The sequence below is a fragment of the Stegostoma tigrinum genome, chromosome 8 (assembly GCF_030684315.1).
Source record: "Stegostoma tigrinum isolate sSteTig4 chromosome 8, sSteTig4.hap1, whole genome shotgun sequence".
Classification (NCBI taxonomy): domain Eukaryota; kingdom Metazoa; phylum Chordata; class Chondrichthyes; order Orectolobiformes; family Stegostomatidae; genus Stegostoma; species Stegostoma tigrinum.
In genome coordinates this window covers 56,874,876-56,897,766 of record NC_081361.1, presented here as the reverse complement: position 1 = coordinate 56,897,766, position 22,891 = coordinate 56,874,876, and the positions used below count along the sequence as shown (strand labels likewise).

At 38.1% G+C, this 22,891-nt stretch overlaps 1 protein-coding gene across 6 annotated transcripts in view; it reads right to left on the bottom strand.

Annotated features, from left to right (window-relative positions):
* The window catches only part of fggy (FGGY carbohydrate kinase domain containing), a 490,678-nt gene that overhangs the window by 199,066 nt on the left and 268,721 nt on the right, over positions 1–22,891 (bottom strand). For all 6 annotated transcript variants that reach the window (XM_048538754.2, XM_048538757.2, XM_048538755.2 and 3 more), the window contains one exon: positions 5,225–5,340. In XM_048538754.2, coding sequence (XP_048394711.1) covers positions 5,225–5,340 — 116 coding nt within the window. The remainder of the gene's footprint in view (positions 1–5,224; positions 5,341–22,891) is intronic.

Sequence of the window (22,891 nt, the reverse complement as noted above, 5' to 3'; positions counted from 1 at the left end):
AAACTACTCTGCTGCAGATGCTAGAAGTCTGAAATGAAAACAGTGTAAACACTCAATAAGTCTGACAGCATCTGTAGGGAGAAACAGCTAACATTTCACGTTGATGATCATTCATTAACATTGAAAAAATGTATAAATGTAGTAGCTTTTATCTAGATGAAATTAAGGAGAATGAGGAAAAGAACAAAATGGAAGGTATTTTTAAAGGAAAAATTCAGAAGTTACACGACACCAGGTTATAGTCAAACAGATTATTTGAAGTCACAAGCTTTCACAGCACTGCTCCTTCATCAGGTAACTTCCAACCAAATGCAAAAATTTACAATGGTTGAATGCAAGTCTAGAAATTATCATGCAAATCAGGAGAAACCCTGACACAAAGGATGGTATGCTATTTGTACCAATGTTATGAAGTTTTCTCATGATCATAAATGTAAATTTCTCCAGATGTAGAATTAAGTGTGTTCAGAAAGTACACTAGTAATCCAAAATTGTATGTAGGGGGATTTAAAAGTTATGAAAACTGTCACGAATGTAACAATAATTCTTGAAAAGGTTACCAGCTCTTCCAAGGTCTTTCAAAAGGTTATGAATTGAAGTTTCAATCTAAAATCTAGGATGACACGCCAGGATAGTAATGAGGAAGTGCTGTATTGTTAGATAACTGGCCCCAAGAAATGCCGTGTGACTCAAGGTTGCTATGAACTGAACAGCTATGAAGTAAACAGTGAACAGAAAGTTAATTACAATGAGGTTGAATTAACCTTCGTTTTCTGCTTGACACTGCAGGCCGTACTGAGAATTTGTGCAAAACAGAAACAACAGAACAGTTTCAGTTCAGCAAACTTTGACAGGTCGTCGTGTTGAAGCAAATCTCTGAGAATTTAGCAGAGAATGTGGTCCGGAATTTCACTCCTAAGGTGGGTGGGCAGAATCAGGAAATTCCAGGACTCAGTTCACCAACCTCAGGGAAAAAAACAGCCAAATAGCTGTTTTTTTTTGTTTTGGGGAAGGTGGACACTTGGTAAGGTCAGGCCCACTGCCCTTAGAAACTACTGTACCAGTCTCTTTTGGGCAGAAGAATCTTCATGTCCACTAACTTTTTTTAAAAACTGAAATATATTATTTCATATCTGTAGATAAGAATGCAAATATTAATGGATGGACATGGGCCTCCGTTATGCAGCCTAACATGACTCATGTTCTTCCCCATTTTAATTCTTTCAAACACTTCAGATGGGTTATTTGTTTTTAGAAACCTGATTGGTACTGGAGATCAAGAATTTTTTTAAAACAATTTGCCAGAAGATCATGATAGCTTAAATAACGGAAGAAAAATAATTAAAAGCATTTAAGAAATGAAGAGGCTGAATGCAAAAGCTATGTAATACTACTTTTTAATAACATTCAGTATGCCTAACAGCATGAGTATATGTTTAAGGTGCACACATATGCTAATATTCTGGCTCCAAACCAATAGTGACAGTAATTTCCTCCTGTTTCATATTAGAACGCGTTAAAACTAAAATCCTCTTCGTGCATATTGGGTATGATCTACAGTGGGTGGAGATCTAGAATAATGGATCACTACCCACTATTTCAATTAGAGGTACCTGAATTGCACGCAACTGGGCCAATTATAAAATGTAAATTATGCTTTTTTTCACCAAATTTATCAGGAGAATTGTCAGAATGCCTTTGCAAAGGTCCTCCTCTCAACATGCCACCACCTTTAAAAAACAAATTAATAACTTGTGCACTTGTTTATTATTTCATAATATTCACCAACAATAATTAATTATTTCAGAACAGTATATGAAAATAAGCCTGTGTGGACTTCAAAAACTATCGATAATCATAAACAAATGAAACAATTTACTTCTGTGCTTGTCAGAATAATTTAATGCAAGTTCATAATTGAATGACAGTATCCTTTTTCCTTAAACTGTAATTTCGGGAAATTTTGTTACAGAATAGAAAGGGATAATATATCTGCTATTGCACACCAGCTATATAAAAATATAGTGAACTAATGAGGAACAATCTGAAATTATCCAGGAGGCAATTCTTCCCAAATGTGCTGTATCAACTGTAAAAGGCCAAAATGTCATGTGTTCTCAATGTAGTACGTTCCACTTGGAGAATAATATTTGGGATAGTTAACATAGTTTCCAGGCAACCATATTTCCAATCACACGCACTGAGATGCAATTATGTCCTGAAATCAAACTTCCAGACAAAAATGTAAATTTTGAAATTTGGTAAAATTCTTTTCTGCCAACATGAAATCAGCTGCCTGTTACCTGCTGTTCAATCTTCAGCAAGATGGCAGGAGCTAATTACTAAATCGTCAATGGTTATTCATTGTGAAAATTTGGATAAAATGTGATGCACTTATTTTCTCAACTTTGATTAGTGAGAACAATAACTCGCCATTAGCTCATCTGTATGATTGAAAAAAAACGGAAAAGAACAGGGAGTGTTAGAAAATTCAAAATTCTGACACAACAAATTGTAAAGGCAATGGCTGTTCTATACAGGGAATAAGGTTTATGCTACTTTTATAATATACTTCTATTCCAAACTTAAAATAGGACAATTCCTGTTCTTGTTGGTTTATTCACTGCCTGAACAAGGGGTTATTTGTGCAACTTCAAATGAAATTGTCAATTTAGTGATCAATTGTTTGGAACTGCAGATTGTGCACTGACAATTATGCAGAAATAGGAAGTTAATGGGAAACTTAATTACAGGAGAGTTCTCCTCCAATCAGGAGAAAAACAGGCTTTCATTCCAAGACTCTTGATTCAAATTCATGCTAAAAAGCTGAAAGGATATTGTGTACAGCAGAGCGTAGGCCTAATTTTTTTTAACAGTGAAACCAAACATTTTATGTATTCTCATTTTCAGTTTTGCTGCTCATGTTTTGTATTCTGCGGAGGTACTTCAAGTATTTCAGTTTTGGTCACCAAAATGTTCTCCAACTTTTATCAAACAGTTGTATATTATGAACAGGAAACACTGGTGTAGAAATTGCACTGCATCCTTTGTTTTCTGGACAGAACAAGAGCAAGAAGAGTAACAACTTAATGAGATTTTATCCCTCACCCCAAAGATAAATGAAATGCACTCAAATACTCATTGCAACATTTCAGGCATTGCTACTGGACACCAGATGTTAGGCCCTTTTACTGGACACCAGATTTTAGGCCCTTTTACTACATCAACAAAAGGCCTATTATCTAGTTTCTTGTGTTTGTTGAATTTGGAATACCCTTAATGCAACAGGCACTGTACCCTTTCTATGTATCAGAGTTAGTAGGAACTGCAGATGCTGGAGAATCTGAGATAACAAGGTGTGGAGCTTGATGAACACAGCAGGAAGGGTCTACGCCCGAAACGTCAGCTTTCCTACTCCTAAGATGCTGCTTGGCCTGCTGTGTTCATCTAGCTCCACACCTTGTTACCCCTTTCTATGTAGCTTTCTCTGTGGTGGCTGATATCTTGAAAGCAAACATTCACAAAATATGAGATCTTTTCTAAAACAAATCCAGGTGAAACACTTTGTAGAACTGCTGATGGGTCATGATCAGCAGCTTCCTCTTCTCTTCCCCTCACAAACAATTAGCTGAAGACCATAACCATTAAGGCAGGCTATCTAAATTACATTCCTTGACATGGATGAATATCTTGTGAAGGCATGGCAGGTGCTAACCGCTCATTAAAATTTTTCCAGTGTGATCCAAGGTAGCTTTGGTCAATCTTTCATGTTTTGGTTCCTGTGTCCACGTCATTGTGGCTTATGAATGAGTGACCAAAACATTTCTACTCCCACAAATTTCCTCTGAAAAATACTCACATCAAATTATTGTATGTTATTTACTCACGTTAGTAGGATATATATCTACCTGTAAATGTTACATAGCAGTGACTAGATGAGTGACTAGATAATTCAGTAATCCAATTAGAGGTTCAGATGTTATACAAAATTGGGAAAATCAAGTTCATGGGCTGATTTATCAAATTAGCAGCAAATAATTTCATGCAGTCATAGGATTGTCACAGCACAATTTTCTGACAAGTATTTGATGCCATTCTTACTAAATGAAGGCTACATTTTTCAAATAGCAACTTATTCCTTGAAGAATGCATATGACTGTCCTGATATAGGACAGCATAAGTTAGGAGAGCATTAAATATGTGCTCAAGTTTCATTCAGGATGGTAAAAGATATATGATGTTGTTGTTTCTGATAGAAGTTTCAACTTGTATTAGGAATCCATGGGAACTAACACTTAGACACAAAAATTTGCTAGCATTAAGTAAAAAAACAATGCAAATGCTAGAAAGTATGAAATTAATTCAGTACATGTTGGAATTTCATAAGTGGAAAAAGCTTGGTTAAAATTTCAGTTAGGATTACTACTCAAATTTGGTTGGAAGAAAATTTTCATTGGATACAATACGAATATAAGAACTACTAGGAGCGGAAGTCTTGGCATAATATTGTGACATCAAAAATTTTATCCATGTCACACAGCAACAGTTCGATTTCCAGAGCAACAACATCAGACAGTAACTGAAAATGGCAGGTCAGAAGTGAAATGAGATTATCCTTGTGGAGACTGTACACTTTTAATGGAACAGGACTATACCCATGATAAATGCACAACTATAATTTTCTAGTGGCTCCAGCCATGAGGTAAAATCAGCCTTTGAAATGGCACTCAAATTAAACTGCGTAAGATCACACTGACACATGTTATTCCAATTGGAATGCCAGTATGTTTTCAATTTAGATTTTAATTGGTTATCTCAGGCTTCAACCAACGAGAATAATGTACTGAAACCACCAAAATCCCAATATTGATATGTGAAAGTATATTTTTGTTTTTGTTGTTGGATTATCAAACCTTGGATTTTTGAATCTTGCTATTAAACCAATAATAGATCTAAAACACATCTAACTGGCGCCCTTTCAAACTAATGGAAACTATTCTCCAGATCAGCAAACTGGAGAGAGCCTGTACCAACATGAATGCGCCAGAGAATCTTCCATACTTGAAGCATAGGGCAAGGAATTTTGTTTGATTATAGGAACTATATATAGCTGCAGCACTGAGCCACAAATCTGCATTATATGACAAACAGCTCTCAAGTACAAAATATCCTATTTTAAAATACCCAAATAAACACACTTATGGTAACAACTGTTACTGCATACCTATTTTAGAGTAGTTGTTGGCTACTAAGTCTGCAAGTCCAATCCGTTTCCAGAAACAATCAGTCCAGCCATTTTCTGCAGAGTAGGTCCATTTACAAGTCAATGTACATAGAGATCTAGAATAAAAGATGAAGAAAACTATAACTTGCCTATATCCAAGGAAAGTCATTAACAAATGTGAATATATTGCTCTCAAATTTAACATTACAGAGAGATGAAGTAATTGATAAAGTATAATGTAAAGAAGCTGTACTCCTCAATTAAAAATTTCCAGATCATAAACAGCACAAAACTAATTCACATAGCACTCCAACAGAAGCCTTGTGCCACTTATTAAGAGTGGGTTGGTTGATTTCTGCATGGCCACGCGATCCAAATGAACAAGCAAGACATAAGCAGGTCTTTCATCTCAGTATATCCTAAGAACTTAAAGCAATGCTCTCCTCATCTTCAAAAGTGAAAAAAGCTTGGTTAAAATTTCAGTTAGGATTACTACTCAAATTTGGTCGGAAGAAAATACTCATTGCAACGTTTCAGGCATTGCTACTGGACCCCAGATGTTAGGCCCTTTTACTGGATACCAGATTTTAGGCTCTTTTACTACGTCAACAAAAGGCCTATTACAGCTGAACCAGTTGATGTGAAGACAGCTGCAAGATGGGACAGAAGCGTGCCATAGTTAAATGTTCCAAATCCAATATCGAAGGTTGATTATTTTCACTGACTTTCCCTTAGGCACAGTTGGTATGAGTGAGGAAGCTTAGGAAAACAGCTGCAGAAGGACACCACCATTGAACCTTGGAAATGGAATAAAGGAGGTAGAGGAAATGGAAAATACAAAGCTCTGTAAAGATGGAGAACGAAAGCAAACTCAGGAGGAGAAGGAACAGAAGAAGGTTAATAGAGTTATCCTGGACCCCATGAAATTGGACAGTGCATCAGACAGCAGATTGTGGAGTTCTGCTTCCTGTGCAAATAACTCTCCACATGTCAACGTGGGCCCAAAATTACCACCCTCACATTCACAACACATTACCAATCTCAATCACTCCTTACCTAAAATTCAGTAACAGATGTGACTAACAAGAAACTTCAAAGAACAGTTATATGCAACAATACATCCAGTGAAACAAACATAAATGAACAAATTGCCCTATGCACTTTCTCTTTGTGCCTGTCTGGAGAAGTTTTTGCCTGGCCTTGTGCTTACGTGCAGTGCTAGCCCAATGATTGCAGCATGGCTGATGGGAGGTTACTGAATTTCAAAGGGGCACTGTAGGTGGTCTTTCAGAATGACCTTCAGCAGCTCTGGGCCTTCAAAGTTTGATTTTACACTGTATCTCTTTGACATGGGTGGTAGCAGTTGGGTAGGCTGACTAAAAAATACAAAGAAGAGCACTGAAAGAGTATTTTTGGTAGGAGCATAAATACTGTCCTCTGCAAAAGTTCAGTGGGTATATGTTCTACAGCGCTCCAGAGATGTGACACCTTAGTAATCTTGGTAAGTTGACCATGCACAAATTGCCAGACTGCTGTAGAAGCTTTTGTACCCCTTAATATACTTAAGGTCTGGATTAAATGGGCATGAACCAAGGTTGTATGACTGCAACCATGGATCTAACAACCTCCAGATGAGCTTCCACTGTAGCCATTTAGTAGATCTGTCTGGGCTGCAGAGGAAGCTGATATAGTGCCTGCCAAATGTTTTATTCTGAGTCAGTCCAACAGTAGCATCACTGTGTTGGTGCTTACTCCTGCGGTGAAAAGGATCCAATTCCAACTTCCGTGCTATACATTCTGCTTAATTTAACCCTGAATCTTCCAGGCTGCAAAACAGTGATAAAAGGGACCAGCAAACCTATTAATGCCTAAGCACCTAAATATACATAGTGATCAGCAAGCTGCTGTTTGCTGTCACACCAAAATCCTCACCAGTGTCCCATATAGTAGTACGTTTTGGCAACATTATCCTCCCGTGATTTAGTGTGGGCCTGATTAGAAGGAGTGCCTTGGAAAGCATGATGTGGGTCTTGTGTACTGATTAAAGTGAGAGATCAGTGGTGTGGCAAATAAGAAAGTCACAGTAAGTATGCATTCACTGATCGTGACCCCCAGGTGAGCTTCTATTACTTTTTGATACATTGCTACTACATTTATGGAACCAGACTCCAGGCATTCGTCTTTGCTGTGTTGTGATCCAATTCCCTGTTTGGCCTGTTGCTTCAGGGTTTCTTTCCCTGCCACGGAAACAATGCCTCCTCCCCAGAATCTACAGTACAGACGCTGCAGGATTCGTTCTACTGCTATCAACTGCACAAAGGAGAAAATGCAGCACCAGTACATAACTACATCAACACACTCATACATGCTAATTGGGAATGGACAGTAGTTTAAAAAGAGTGATATATGGCAATTTAAAAAAAAGACAAACAGATCTCAATTGTAGGTGAAAAATGCCATGTCCTTTCCTGTCTTCAATAGCTTTCTTTTTGAGCAGGGCCTTCATGGTCCTCTTTCTTTTCATCTTATCATCTGGTGCCCTTTATCTATCACTGCCCATTAAACACCAATACATATCTGTTCACAATAAATAGTAGATATATGTGAGTCAGTATCACCAAGAAAGATAACGTGCTTTTATAGTGTTGGAAAGTCTGGAAAAGACTGGTTGTGCAATAATAAAGTATCAATGTACAGTTTTCAATGTTGATACAGTTACTGCTCCTCCATGATCCTGAACGAAAGATTGGGTCTCCCCTGTCTTCCATCCCAATCAGCAGAACTGCAAGAAGTCCTAGGCATTGCAACATCAATCTTGTCTTAACCCACAGTTTCCAGGCTACACAATTTTCAATTGCTTTCTTTCAGCTACCCAAATTGAATTGGTTGGAAATCAAATGGTAGGATTTAAATAAGAACTTATATTGAGAGGAATAGGCACATTAAAATTCCATGGAAATGTTTGATAGCACCAAAGAAAACTAAGTGTAGTGAAATCTAAGTGATGATTGAGCTATAGATTCCAACAATATTGTTACAATGCTGACCGTGCACTAACCCATTATGTTTGCTTCAGCTCTCTGAGCATGTTGACTTAGTGGTGGACTCCTGCCATTTCCCCCAAACTCTGTACATTGTTTACAAGTTATAAATAGTCACTCAATGCCCCCTTGAATACCTTAACTGAATCTGCCTCAAACATTTTCCAGGCAGTGCAATCCAAGCCTAGGCCAATGATTGTGTGAAAAAGATTTTTCTCACCTCATTTGCTTCTTTCACAAGGCACTTTCAATCCATTTACAAGTGGGAAAAGTTTCTCCCAAACCACTGTGTTCAAGCCCATCATGATTTTGAAAACTCCCATCAAATCTCCTATTTTCCTTTCCAAGAGAAAATAATCCTTCAGCACCACCTGCTAATTCAGGGCAATTTGACAGACTATTGCTATGCCTCTGCAGTTTCCTATCTTACTTCCTTCAATTTCTTTGGATGTATAGCATATGATCCCATTTCCTTAACTTTAAGCACTGACCCCTTTTCCAATATCACCTTCCTATCAATTTTAAACTTTGTATAGTGACTGTGTTTCCTCCTTTGTTATCACGGCCTGGGCATCACCTCCCTCACAGGTAACAATGCAAAGTCCTCATTTAACATCTAAAATAAGTTCCTTGCCTCTATGTGCGAATCTTCGGTCCCTCATCAGGATTACTCCTCCGAGAAGAATTTAGGTGGGAGTGGAAGAAAGAATCAAGATAACAGAAAAGAAAATAAGAAATACTATTGTAGAACAAATTGTGAAACAGTAAACAGTAATACTGCTAGCTGCAAGGTCAGAAAATAAACAATGCTCATCGATAAACAGATTCTTACATCTTGAAATGAAATCTTGTGATTTTCATGGATTTTTTATGTCAGTACAGAAGGGTAATCAGACTGCAGTTCTGGTTGTGACTGGGAATTATCACATTCCAGCACCATTTTTTGCACAGTGTCAGCTCTTCTATCAGTGAGTTAACAGCTCCCAAAATAAACCAGAAGCGCACTGTGGAATGCCAAATAATTGCAGTAATTTATTTCCTAATTTTAAACAGACTGAGGCGCTGTATGTTGCACCTGCAAAGTAAAATGCTATTCTTTATAAGAATGTATGCCCCAGACAACTCAGCACATGCTTCATAAATGTGTTAAGAGGTTCTGCAAAAATCAGCACAGTTATTCCTGACAAATGCATTGCTGCGTTTTGTTTTCACATATGGTTTAGCAAATTGTAGATTGCACTTCCTTTGCTGACATTATGTTGTAGTTGAAGGCTGGCAAAATATACCTTTGAAATACTGTTTAAATGAGAGCTCGGAGATAAATAGTTCTTATGGGTAAATACAGTCATGGCAGTCTCCCATATCCATCCTGATAATGTCACTCCTGACAGGGCAGCAACAGAAAAATTAATACAATTATGGACTGGAAACAAAATGACCGTTTCCTGCTCCAGTATGTCAATTTTCCTTAAATATCACCAGCAAAGTAATTGCTCCCATTGATATAGAATCATAGAATCCTTACGGTGTGGAAGTAGGCCATTTGGCCCATCACGTTCAACACCAATCCTCCAAACGGCATTCTACCCAGTGCACACAGCCCTCAACCCTGCCCCTGTAAATCTGCATTTCCCATGGCTAATCAACTAGCCTGTATATTCCTGGGGACTATGGGAAATTTAGCATGGCCTATTCACCTAACCTGCATGTTGTCTGGACTGTGGGAGGAAACTGGAGCACATGGAGGAAACCCACACACACATGGGGAGAATTCACAAACTCCACATTAACAGTCGCCTGGGGGTGTAACTGAATCCATGTCCTTCGTGTAGTGAGACTGCAGTACCAACCACTGAGCCAGCATGCCACCCACTTATCCTACTGATGTTACTGATCTCAGTTCATCATTATATCAAAGTTGCCAAGGAACGTCAATGTGCAAAAGCAACAGTGACGCCAAACACAAGTGAATTACTGATCTACACGGATGGCTTAGGAGTTACCACAGCAAGATGATAAAATATTCAGCCCATGCCCATTTTTGGTGGCACAAGTTGATAACCTCAGTAACTATTATTCCACTCCCAATCTTGAAAATGATGGACAGGAGGGAAGGCATGGTGGGATAAAGAGATAAATAGGGGGAAAATATCTCTACGATGCCACTAATGCACAAACTGAGGCATTTTTTTTTGTAGCATCATTTTGACTCTCTTGCTTTTTGTTGGTTCTTGTGTGATTACAATTAAAGTTTAAAGTGCCAACAGCATGCACAGGAGACATACATGATCACCCAACAGAGGAACTTTTTCAGTGGTGAAACCTGCTCTTAGATGGCAATGCAGCAGGTACGGCATACTACTAAATAACTTCCCTTATCAGGGACACACTTTTCTGCCCAGCTCCAATGTAATAACAAGACTTAGCAAGTGCAAAAAGATGTTCTTAAAATTAAATTCCATTTGTAAATACTTCACATTATATCGGCTTCACTTTACTGATTTTTGTATTGTCATTATTTAGTGAGTCTCAGAGAGGTGAATGCCCTAACGCAGCTTATGATTTGCATGCATTAATGATTACACGGGAGTCAAGATTTTTTTTATTCCAGATTAAATAACAATGAGTATTTGCATTCCGTCTTTACTAAATGTTTATATTAGTATTGTGGTACCTGTCATTCTGGGAGACGTGGTGGATATTAAGAGCCGAGTTGGCTGTCCCTGCTATGCAACGTAAAGGATATCATCCAATGTCACTATCAGTAAAGATGATTGAAATGTTGTAGGTGAATTCAAAATCCTATAGAGACTCTACTGCTAACTCACTGAGATAGACTTGCATGTGGGAAATACATTGAGATTCTTATGAACTGATTTCTTTATTTTGAAAGTAAAATGTAATTATGAGAAGTCCTATACTAATGAGTATTCATGTTTGGCAAATGCATTCAAAGTGGAAACTTGCGTCACGATAGTATGAAGCCTGGCCTATTACAAAGAAACCACTGGCTTAATCTCTGCATCTGATCATGTAATCTGGAAACTGGAACTTCAGCTCCTGCATAAATCTGTCACCCGGTTAAGTTTCCCTCTCTTGCAGTCTCCATAGACATTCCCCAAACCCATTACAACAGACAGGACTAGATAAGTCTACAAATCAAGTACCAATTTCTGCACTTCATGTGAGCCAAGAGGAGGGTGTTCCAGCCCTCAAGGTGACCTTCAGAGCTCACAGTTCCAAGCACCAGCCTTCCATTTGCCCACCTTTCTTCCCTTCCCAATTGGCTAGGACTCCCCATTACAGCCTCCTATGCTGATGCTTTCTACTGTCTGCCAAGCAAGTTGCTCATTTGGCCATCAGTCTGATGGAAAATAGATCAAACAGGCATTGGTGAGGTCCATTAATTTCAGTAAGAGCTTTCCTTCCACTGCATGGCTGAGTTCTTTGGCTGTTTTCGGCCTCACCTGCACCTTCCCCACCTCCCAGTAAATAATGTGTTCTTTATGTCGCCCAGTGGGGAAAGCTTCAATGGAGATATAAGGCAAAACCCACAATTCTGGGACTCGGAAAGTATTTGTTAGATTTGACTGTTGAAATGTTTGGGTGTTTTTATTGCAAGCTTGCTTTCAGTGGCACACTTCCTCACAGCAAACCTGTAATATGAAACGATCTTAAGTGCATGTTATTTTTGTCATTGTTGGTAAGCTAGCTTTGATGCCAGTCCACCAATTACATAGAATTACATAGAATTTATAGCACAGGAACAGGACATTCAGCCCAACCAGTCTATTCTGGTCTTTATGATCCATATGAGCCTCCTCCCATGCTAGTTACATCATCTGCAGGATCAACATCTTCATCTATTCACTTGTTTTTTATGCAGTATATGTGTTAGTTTGTGTTATTCACCTCAATCACTCCATATAGTAGCAAATTCCATCTCATTACTCTGAGTAAAGTAATTCCTCTTTATTTTGTGATTACATTGCATTTTCAGCCTCTAGTCTTGGACTTCTCCATACATGGAAACATGAGGCTGGATTCCATAAAATCCTCAGAACCCCCACTTCAAGGTCACCTCTCGTGCTCAACTACAAAAAGGTCAGAGATACAACAAATTATGGAATCTTGCTGGAAATTGGTGTCACTTTAAACTCATTTTTTTTTAAGATACTGGTGTAAAGCATGCAGAAATGATTTGTTTCACCTGAAGTGACTACCATGAGGGAATGCATGGTGAAAATACACTAAAGAATGGATCACAGACATCTACACCTCCTTGATAAAATGGCTATTGTGGCCTGAAGAGCAATAAAATATTTGTTGCAACACGGCAACATTTATCACAGCATCATGAGTAGCTCCCAACTGATTGACGCAGCATTCTCTAAAAGTCCCTAAAAGTAGGATATATCAACAAGTGCCCCAAGGCAGGGGACAATCCTTGTCAGCCAGCCTTTGCCGGTGACACTCTTCAGGAGGGAGCTAACTTCTCCGGATGAAAGATGGACAAGAGGAGGACGTGGAAGACGTAGGGAAGAGACCCCTAGTACTTCCGTTAGAGGGTACAATGCTGCTTTCAAAACTTTAATGAGGCCAACACATGTTATGAACCAGCAAACCATCCTCAGTTATCACAATTATATAGTTAACATCTGATTATAGTTAACTAACAATTTATTTCTAAATTGCAATTTCTTAACAAACTCAATAAATATCTGAAAATTCCTTGCAAATGGTGGACTGCCTATATTTAGATAACTGTGATCACAAGCCCCCAAAATCTAATAGTCTTCTGGCTGTTAAGGGACTGTGTCTATGAAATGGATGACAGACAGACTCTTGAGGTGGTTGGAAGAATGTGAATATCCACAGCCAAGGATCATTGGATCAAAGGTGAGTCACTAAAGTGAGAGCTTCAACATGGAGGAGTCCTCAGAAACTTCATGGAAGTGTTAAAATGTGGAGAGACCATTCACTTCAGGATCATTAGTTTGGAGGAGAAACCTTATCATGGGAACGGCTGAGGTTGTGTCCTTCAGATTTTTCTCTCCTAGAAGTGAGTTCCTGAGCTTAGGCTGCAATTCTTTATTGGTCATATTAAACCCCAATGCTACTTTTAATGACATGAATATATATCCCTAGCTAACCTCTGGTCCTTTAACCTTTTTGAAATCTGCTTCTTTAAGGAGTAAGTAGCCTTTTTTCTACTACTTGAATAATCTGAAATTAATTTTCCAATCACACACCCTTTCAGAAGTTTTAAAAACTTTTCCTTGTATTTATTTTTGTAGTCTTCCCCAGTATTAAGTCTCCAGTGAAGGTTGTGTGCAATTTTTAAAAAAATTATACTTCTGATTCATGAGTACAAACCATTGATGTAAATCCTGATCAATAGTGGTTCCAGTTAATCTGTGAGATTCAATACTTCCCATTTTCTCCCACATTCTGTTTTTTTTGTTTTGTAGCCATTTTCCTGAACATTCTGCTACTTATCCACTAACTACTTCTGCTCTGATCTTTATCATATAGTTAAGAATCCATGGTACAAAAGGTCTTTTGAAAATTACACAGATGCCTAATTATTGAACATTACTAATTATATGAGAACCTTTCTTTCTGCAATTGGACAACATCTGGTGATAATCCCAAGTGAGCAAAGAATTATGTTGATAACCAATTCAGGGTTGTCGGTCAGTGTGAGGCATATTCACATGCTGAAAGCTGCATACATTAATTTACAGGGCCCTATTCTTCACCGACAAAAAGAACATGTACATACACTGTATCTGTTTCACCTTAGTAAAACAGGTGACAGACGTCACTGGTTTATTTTTCAAAGCAATGTCTTGATCAATCCAAGTCAACTTGTCTGGTTTAAAATTAGAGCAGGGACTGGCAGTTAACTGTTAATTACCATTAACCAATATAGTCTCATGAGATTGCATGACCTAACCAGTGTCTGCTTGTCACCCAACAGTGTTCTCTTCTCAAAGTAGAAATTATGGTTTTCCCTTTAAAATGGTATTGTTATGAATTGCCCTGATGAGTGCAAAATGTGACAACGAGTTCTGCACTGCTGAATGACTATTTTGTAATATTGCAGTAGTGAGATTTCAGAACACCATGGCTCATTTTATGTCCTGTTTTTGTGTTATCATTTATATCATTTAGTATTACATAAAATATACTGGGCTTCTGATGTCTGCCTTACAATAAAGGAGAGAAATGGTAGATGCAGAAATGTCAAACTGAGGCTGACAGGTCTTTCAGTCTTCCTAAAGGATGTATTAAATTCCAGATAGCTGTGAAATCTAACTGACTGCACAAAACTAATCAGCCAATATATTCTGTTTTTACAGTTGTATGAGTTTGTGACAGTGAAGCAATTAAAATATCTGGGCCTGTTTGATGAACAAGGTGCACACATTAAAGACTGGAGTTAGTTGGTTTAATTATTGACCATTTCAAAATGGTCAGCCTGGAAATAAGTAAGGAAATACTGTCCTTTGGCTTTAAACCAAAATCAGCTCAGTTTTCAAGGAATCTATCACTATTGTCCATATGGCAAATTTAGGGCCACCTTATTAAGTTTGGCCTCATAAATAAAGAATGCATAATGCACTTCTCATAGGAATCTTCTTGCTAATCAGCCAAGTACATTGTCCATTTTTCTTAATGTGACAAAAAGAAAAACAGTAACTGATCGTGTGCTGACATATAGTTGGTTTAGTGACTGAATTGGTACAAATATAATCTTAAAATGTCAGTTTACTCAATTGCTTTATTAACCTTCGTTATAGTATTATAAGGTTGGGTCTGTTGCAGAGTAGAATAGAGACATAAATGTATTTATAATGATTTAAAAAAGCGGTGGTAGGCCTCAGATCTGCTCTGCCATTCAATAAGAGTATGACTGCAACATTTCTACAACAAATCCACTTTCCATTCTAGTAGTTTATTGATTATGGTTAGCAGAAGAGATAAATAACCTAAATATAGGTAAGCCTATTTATCATTTATACTGTTATTACTAATATTTAACAAGAACAATCACGTGTTTTATTTGTCTGAAGCTTAAGTGCCAGATTTGCCACAATATTATATACGGATGCATCTCACGTTGTCAATGCCAAACAGACACTTCTGCAGTATCAGATTAAACACTGATTCTTAATTGGGTGGATACTGAGACCCTGATTATTAATGGAATGCAGCTGGTATTATTTACCATTTCATAAAAACAGGAATCTGTTAATTGATTTGGCACTCCCTAACTCATAATTTTAAAAAAATTGCTTTTCAATGTTGGAAAAAATACTTGATTTTCCACTTTGCATTTGTCTTGTTCAGTACACAGAGATAAGCACCTATTTGTCAAAGGCGAAAAGGCTGTCACAGGCTTATCACTGTCACAGAATTCAAAAATGCCTAACAGTTATAATGAGATCTTAAAGGTAAACAAGAATTTTTGTATCTTGATTTTGATGTCTTAATTTTGTACTTTTATTCCAATTTTATTTCTTATCATCCTAATGGAAAGTCAAGTAGACTGCTGCCATGTAGTTTCCTGTGGTTACAACATTACAGTCCCAGAGGTCTCAGGTCAGCAAACAAATACTCACTGGCTGGAATTTAATAACATCAAGAGGCTGATTTGGTGCTGCAAGAAGGGTTTAATTGGGTGGCAGGGTGTTAGGTGGCAACCCTGCTACCCCCAGACATCTGTACCAATTGTCCTACTCCACTACCAACTGAGGTTCTGAATTGGTAATTTAGTGCCCATTAATGGGTTTTATGCCATTTTAGCTTATACATATCAAGCGTGTGCAGGGGTCTTGGCTATGTGAGATGTCTAAAAAGCAAACCTTTTGTTGGGTTTGTTTTAGGACTTTCAGGGGTGAACCATATTGTCAGGCACAGCATGGATTGGAAATTCTAGCATCAGGTGTGGTGGTGGTGGAGTTGGGGGTGGGTCAGGAGAGTTAAGAGTCACTCCTGGGCTCTTGCTGTTGTCAAGCCTTCCTTCTGCCATCATTCACTTAAGGCCTGAAACTCTTGAGTGGATTGACTACCAGCAGCAGCCACTCTAGAAGAGAGATAGTAGGAATTGCCGATGCTGGAGAATCTGAGATAACACGGTGTGACAATGGATGAGCTCAGCAGGGCAAGCAGCATCAGAGGAGCAAGAAAGTTGACGTTTCCGGTCGAGACCCTTCTTCAGAAAGGGTCTGAAGAAGGGTCTCGACCTGAAATATCAACTTTCCTGCTCCTCTGATGCTGCTTGGCCTGCTGCGCTCATCCAGCTTCACACTATGTTATCACAGCCACTGTTAGTCTGGTTTTGGGGCCAAGGAAATACACAGTTCCTAATCTTTGATCCTAGGGAAGGCAAGACACCACCTAATTATGTGCCACTTGTGGCCTTCCATGGTAAGAGGTGATGGAACTTTCACCAGTTCTTCAGTTAGCAGCTGGTGCTTCTTTCACCTTCTACTTCAAGTTCCACCCACTGTTTCAAAATGAGTTAAAGGAAAGAAGAGTACAATTGAATTTTCTTTCTGTCAAGCAAAGCTTTGTTTTGCAAGATAAAGCCTTGCCCTGACAATCCTTAAATGGAGAATGGCCACTTAGTCACCTACACCTAGTTATTCAAGTGTCCATTAACAAACCCATGTCTGATTATGCTGACATATATTGGTATTATAAACTCTAATGCCCAGTCAGGTTGTTATTTAAATAAAATAGTGTGTGGATAAATATAAACTGATACGGATGTGCCCTTCCTTTGCATGCTTGTACCTGAAAGAAAACTTGAAATTAAATGAATGAATGAAAGCCCATTTCAGATACTTGAAAATAAATTAATATGAGACTTAATGTGCTGCCTCACTTCTCCATCTGGCATTCGACAGACACACACATCCAATGCCAAACCTCTAATTCATTTATTTTTATTGTGCTAAGCTTTTAGCACACCTGGGTATGTGCCTGACATAAGCAGGTAACTCTTGATTTAGACTTGTATCAGAAATCATGCATAGAAACAATATTAAGGGGCTTCACCCTGTATTGTGGCCAATATTTATTCTTAAAATCAAAAACACAAAAAAAACTGGTCATTTATCTTATTGTTATTGCTGCATACAAACTGACGTTTGTATTTGCATATAAAAACAACAATGTGCTAGACTTTGTCTGTAATGGAGCAGTTCACTGTAGGCAGTGAAAGGAGGAGCCTAGCACAGGCCATCAAGCAATAGCTTAGGGGATGGCACTCTGCCAACCCTTGTCAATTAATGGATTGTCACCAGAGCCCCAACTGAATGGAGGACTGCACCATACCATCACCCCAATGCTACCATTCCCCTACCACTGAAGCTGGTGGTGACCAATAGCAAAGCTTCAAGATGGAAAAGAACCTGTCTCCACAGTGAAGTGCTCAAAATTCCTATTAAGTTCATATTAAATATGCATAGCATGTTCCTTTAGGAACCTGTTGGAAGGCTGCACAGGTTAACCTGGGAGTTTCTCCAAACAATCACGTGCCCTCCCAATGATGGAAACACATTAGGGGAATGCAGGAGGTGGTATTTTAAGAATCATTGCATCAATGGGCGGTCACAGAGTTTCCCAGATGGCTGGGAATATTTCAAAACTTTTGTTTGGTTTTAATGGACTTTGAATTGTTAAAAGAAACAAGGATTGAATGTTAGTCAGCAAATATAAAATTAATTTTTGTTTAATTACAGATGCTGTCAGACTTGCTGAGCTTTTCCAGCAATTTCTGTTTTTGTTTCTCATAGCCTAACATCCACTTTCATCTTATACTCTCCTAATGGAATCATCATTTGACTTTTAAAGATTATTTCAGTTAGTAACTGTGGAGTAAAATAAAATCTAATATTTATTTAAATAATGCTTGGTGCTACCATGCTGATATGCCCTAACGCAACTTGCTGTTGAATAATTTACACTTACAATTATAATTTTATAAACTTCAATGAAACCTCTCTGAACTGCATGATGTGAGCTTAGTTTCTTTTTCATGAAGCCTCTTTTCTCAACACTTGAGATAGTACTTGTTTCCTCTTTACACCTTTTCTATTACATGTACTTTCTATCTCTGACATGACCATAATTGAACATAATCAAAACTAGGTCTAATTTGATTTATGCATTATAATAACCTTGGAAGAATTGTAGTCTACTGTTCAAGCTGAGTAATCTTACAATTTATTAGCCTTATAGTGATGGCATCACCATGTCTAGACAAAGAAAGAACATAAGTCTACTCTCAGATTCCTCTACCATGACCCTTCACTAATTCAATTCTGTTGATTGAATTCTTATTCATTTTTCACACAATTTCAAATATTGTTCATTTGCGAGCATTAAATTTAATTTGTCATTGTTGTCTAATTTTATAAATGATGTAAACTGCCCTTGTAATATTAAATGCATTATCTTACTTATATTCCTGTTTTACCATTAGCTGCAAACAGTGCATATTTAACATTATAATTAAGATTTCTATTTATCTTCCTTGTTGTCCTTGAGCAATTTCCTGAACAATTCCCTGTGCGAGTTCATAAGAAAAAAAATACACCAAGGTCTGCTTTCAAGCAAGTGTAAGAGATGTTGTAATAATTTGCAAATACAGGATTAAAACGCTAGGCCCAATTCTGTACCTTGTAGTCCTATCAAGAAAATTACACTTACAAGAAATGTGGGTCACAGCTCAGGTTACACTATCAAAGTCCGAAACTCTGACTCATATTTCCAATGAATGCAAGTATGTGCAACAAGGAGACGATTACAGAATGGCTTCTTCTTTCTATTAAGAATCCCAAGCCCTTCTGATGTCCTTTCCAATCATATGTAATTAACATTCAGGTTTGCCTCAGGACAGATGCATTTTTGATTTGGAAACTGGAGGAAACCAACAAGTCCTCAAATCTTATTGATTTGCAGATGTCATATCTCCTTTGGACAGGAGAGAAACTTGGAGTGAGAGGGATAGGATCCAGATGTTTTGTCCATATCAGTACCAACAACATACGGATTATTAAAAAAAAGATTCTGCTAAGGGAATACGAGCAGCTAGGAGCTAAAATAAAAGAAAAATCATAAAGATCATTTTGATTACTGTCTGAACAACAAGCAAATTGGCAAAGGGTAAATAAAATTAGAAAGGTAAATGAGTGGGAAAATTATTCGGATCCATTATCAAGGAAGTAGTAACAGGACGTTTGGAAAGTCAACTGCAATCCATCAGAGTCAGCACAGTTTAAGAAAGGTAAATCACAACTAATTTGCCAGAGTTTTTTTGAAGATGTATAATGCAGATCCTGTAGAAATGGTATACCTGGACTTCCAAAAGGCTTTTGAGAAGGGGTCACAGAAAAGGTAAGAGTACATGGATTTTGGGACCATTTATTAACTTGGATGGGGGGATGGCTAAACAGTGGAAAGCAGAGAGTTGGGATAAATTGATCTCTTTTTCTGGTTGGTACAATGCAACTAATTGAGTGTCACAAGATTCATCCATAGACCCCAACTATTTGGACGCTGGGATGGAAAGTACGATAGACAAATTTGCAGATGACATTAATATAGGTAGGAAAGTAAATTGCAAAGAAAAAGTAAGAAATCTGCAAATAGATATAGATAGGTTAGGTGAATAGGTCACATTTGGCAGACTTAGTTTCATCTGGTTAAGTAAGCTTATCCATTTTAGACATAAGAACAGAAAAGCAATTCATTGTCTAAATGGATAGAAATTTCAGAGTGCTTCAGTGCAGAGGGATCTGGGTACCATCGCACATAAATCACAGAAAACTAGAATGTCACTACAGCAGGTAATAAGGGAGGCAAATGGAATGTTGGCATTTATTGCTAACGGAAAAGAGTATAAAATTAGGAAATGTTGCTGCAACTGTACAAGGCATTGGTAAAACTGGAGCATTGCGTGTAATTTCGGTCCTCTTATCTAAGGAGGGATGCAGTTGCATTGGAGGTGGTTCAGAAAACGTTTGTCGAATTGATTCCAGAGCTGAGAGATTTGTCCTATGAACAAAAGGTGAGCACTTTAGGCTTGTACTCCCTCGAGTTTAGAAGAATAACAGGAGATTTAATTAAGGTATATAAGATACTAATGGAGTTTGACAGTGTCGACACAGAGAATTGGTTTCTCTTTTGGGGCAATCTAGAATGAAAACTTATAGTTTTAAGATAAGGAGTAGTAGGTTTAAAAGAGACATAAGGAAAAATTAAGAAACCAAAAGAACTGTGAATGCTGTCATCAGAAACAAAACAGAAGTTGCTGGAAAAGCTCAGCAGGTCTGGTAGCATCGGTGAAGAGAAGTCAGAGTTAATGTTTCGGATCCAGTGACCTTCCTCAGAGCTGGCTGTAGCTGGGAAATACCAGTTTATATGCAGAAGATAGGGTGGGATGAGGCCGTAGGGAGTAAATGATAGGTGGGCATTGAGTCCAAAGAGACAGAAAAACAGTTGGATGGACAAAGGAGTGGATAACAATCTGGCTGGGAGGCTAAATAGCTGTTGATGGAGACTCCTATCAATAGAGCGTAATGACAAACTATGTAATAGCAAGGCCTGGTGTATAGGGTAGGGGGCTGGGACATGGGACAGTTCAGGCTCTAAATTGAATTCAATATTGAGTCCAGACGGCTGTAGGGTGCCCAAATGTTTCTGAAGAAGGATGTCAAACTGAAACGTCAACTTTCATGCTTCTCTGATGCTACCTGGCCTGCTGTGTTCCTCCAGCTCCACAGTGTTATCTCTGGCTCCAGCATCTGCAGTTCCTACTATCTCTAAGAGATCAAGAGTGAGAAATCTGATTAAGGCCATAATACTAGATAAGGTAAATGTGCAATTCAAGAAAAAATGAGGTAATTCTAGACAGTCAACATGACTCACTATGTATGGAACTTGAGAGTGCTGTTTTTCCAGCGTGTGCTGAGCTTTGTTGGAACAGCAGCAAGCCTGAGACAGAGATGTTGGACAGGGAACGGGGTTTGATGTTGAAGTGGCAGGCAACTGGAAGTTCAGTGTCTTTTTTGCGGGTAGAACATTGGTGTTCTGCCAAGCCGTCACCCAGTCTACGATTCATTTCCCTAAAATAGAGGAGACCACATTGTGAGCAGCGAATGCAATAGACTAGATTGTGAAAAGTGCAAGTAATGTGCTGCTCACTTTGGTGGTATGCTTGAGCCCTTGGAAACTGAGGAGGGAGGGGATAAATGGACAAATGCTACACCTTCAGTGGTTGCAGGGAAGGTGCCGTGGGGCAGTAAGGGATGCTGTAAGTGAAGGAAAGGTGGACCAGGGCGTCCTAGAAACCAGAGGACTAGCAAAGGAAACTAAAAAATGGAAAAAAAAACCCACAAAATATAAACACAGATAGTAAAGACTTAGAGGGCACTTGCAACAATTACAAGGCAAAAAAGCAACCCAAGAACAGTTTCCAAACCATAACATGGTGTAATCGTGCTAACAGTCAACCTCAGTTCCTCTACCCACAAATACAGGTTTAATTATTTAATGTATTGGTGCTTTACAAACAGATGCAAGGGATGAATGAGATAATATAAACTGTCCTTGTGCATGAGTGATAAAAATGATAATGCATGAAGGTACTGTAAATTAATAAGACGACAAATGGATTTTTTGTCTTTTTTGAAAGGGAGATGGAGTATGAAAGTTGGGAAGTCTTGAGACTGCAGCTAAAATACTGCACAAACCCTTGTTCTCCTCATTTAAGAAATTTATTTGGAAGAAGTTCAGAGAAGGTTCACTATGATGATTCCAGGGATGCAAAAGTTGTCTTGTGAAGAAATCTTGATGAGGTTTGGCATAAACATATTGGACTTTAGAAGAACAAGAGGCAATCTCATTCAAATATTTAAAATCTCTATTGGAGGGGAGCACATAAAAAGGTAGATAAGGATGTTTCTCCTCATGGGGGAACTAGAAGTTGGAGACACAGTTTAATGGAGATTAGGAGAAATTACTTTTCTAAGGCTTGTTAGTCTTTGAATTGTCTACTGCAATGAGCAGTGCTCTCTTCACATGCAACCACGATGCTTTTACTCAATGAGAATCACTCTAGTCAAAGGACATTCAGCTGCATCCAGAATGTTCTGAACAGCCATATTTTGGCATAATATGTTTTGGTATTTGGAGGTAAATAAAATGAACCAAGCATCTGAAAATTTTTTAAATTAGTCACAGTACAGTGTTCTGTAATTCCACCCACATTTTTTCTGTAATGTTTGCTGTTTACTGTAGCAAGTTCATCGTACAGTATGGAGAAAATAGAATAACTCTCCCACCACCCACTATGCTCACACAACACAGGTCCCTTGAGTGTCGTCATTCACTGGAATATTAGTGGAACTTATCCAGCCCACATCAAGAAAGATCTTTTCTACCACCTCCTCCAGACCACCATATGAAAAGTGGATTAATTTGTCAAATTAACAAATCCTGCAATTCAGATTATCCTAAAACAAACCATATAAAAAAAAGACGAAAGAATTGAAATATTTTAGTTAAATTACACATTATCTAATTAACTAAAACTTTTCACATCTGTTTT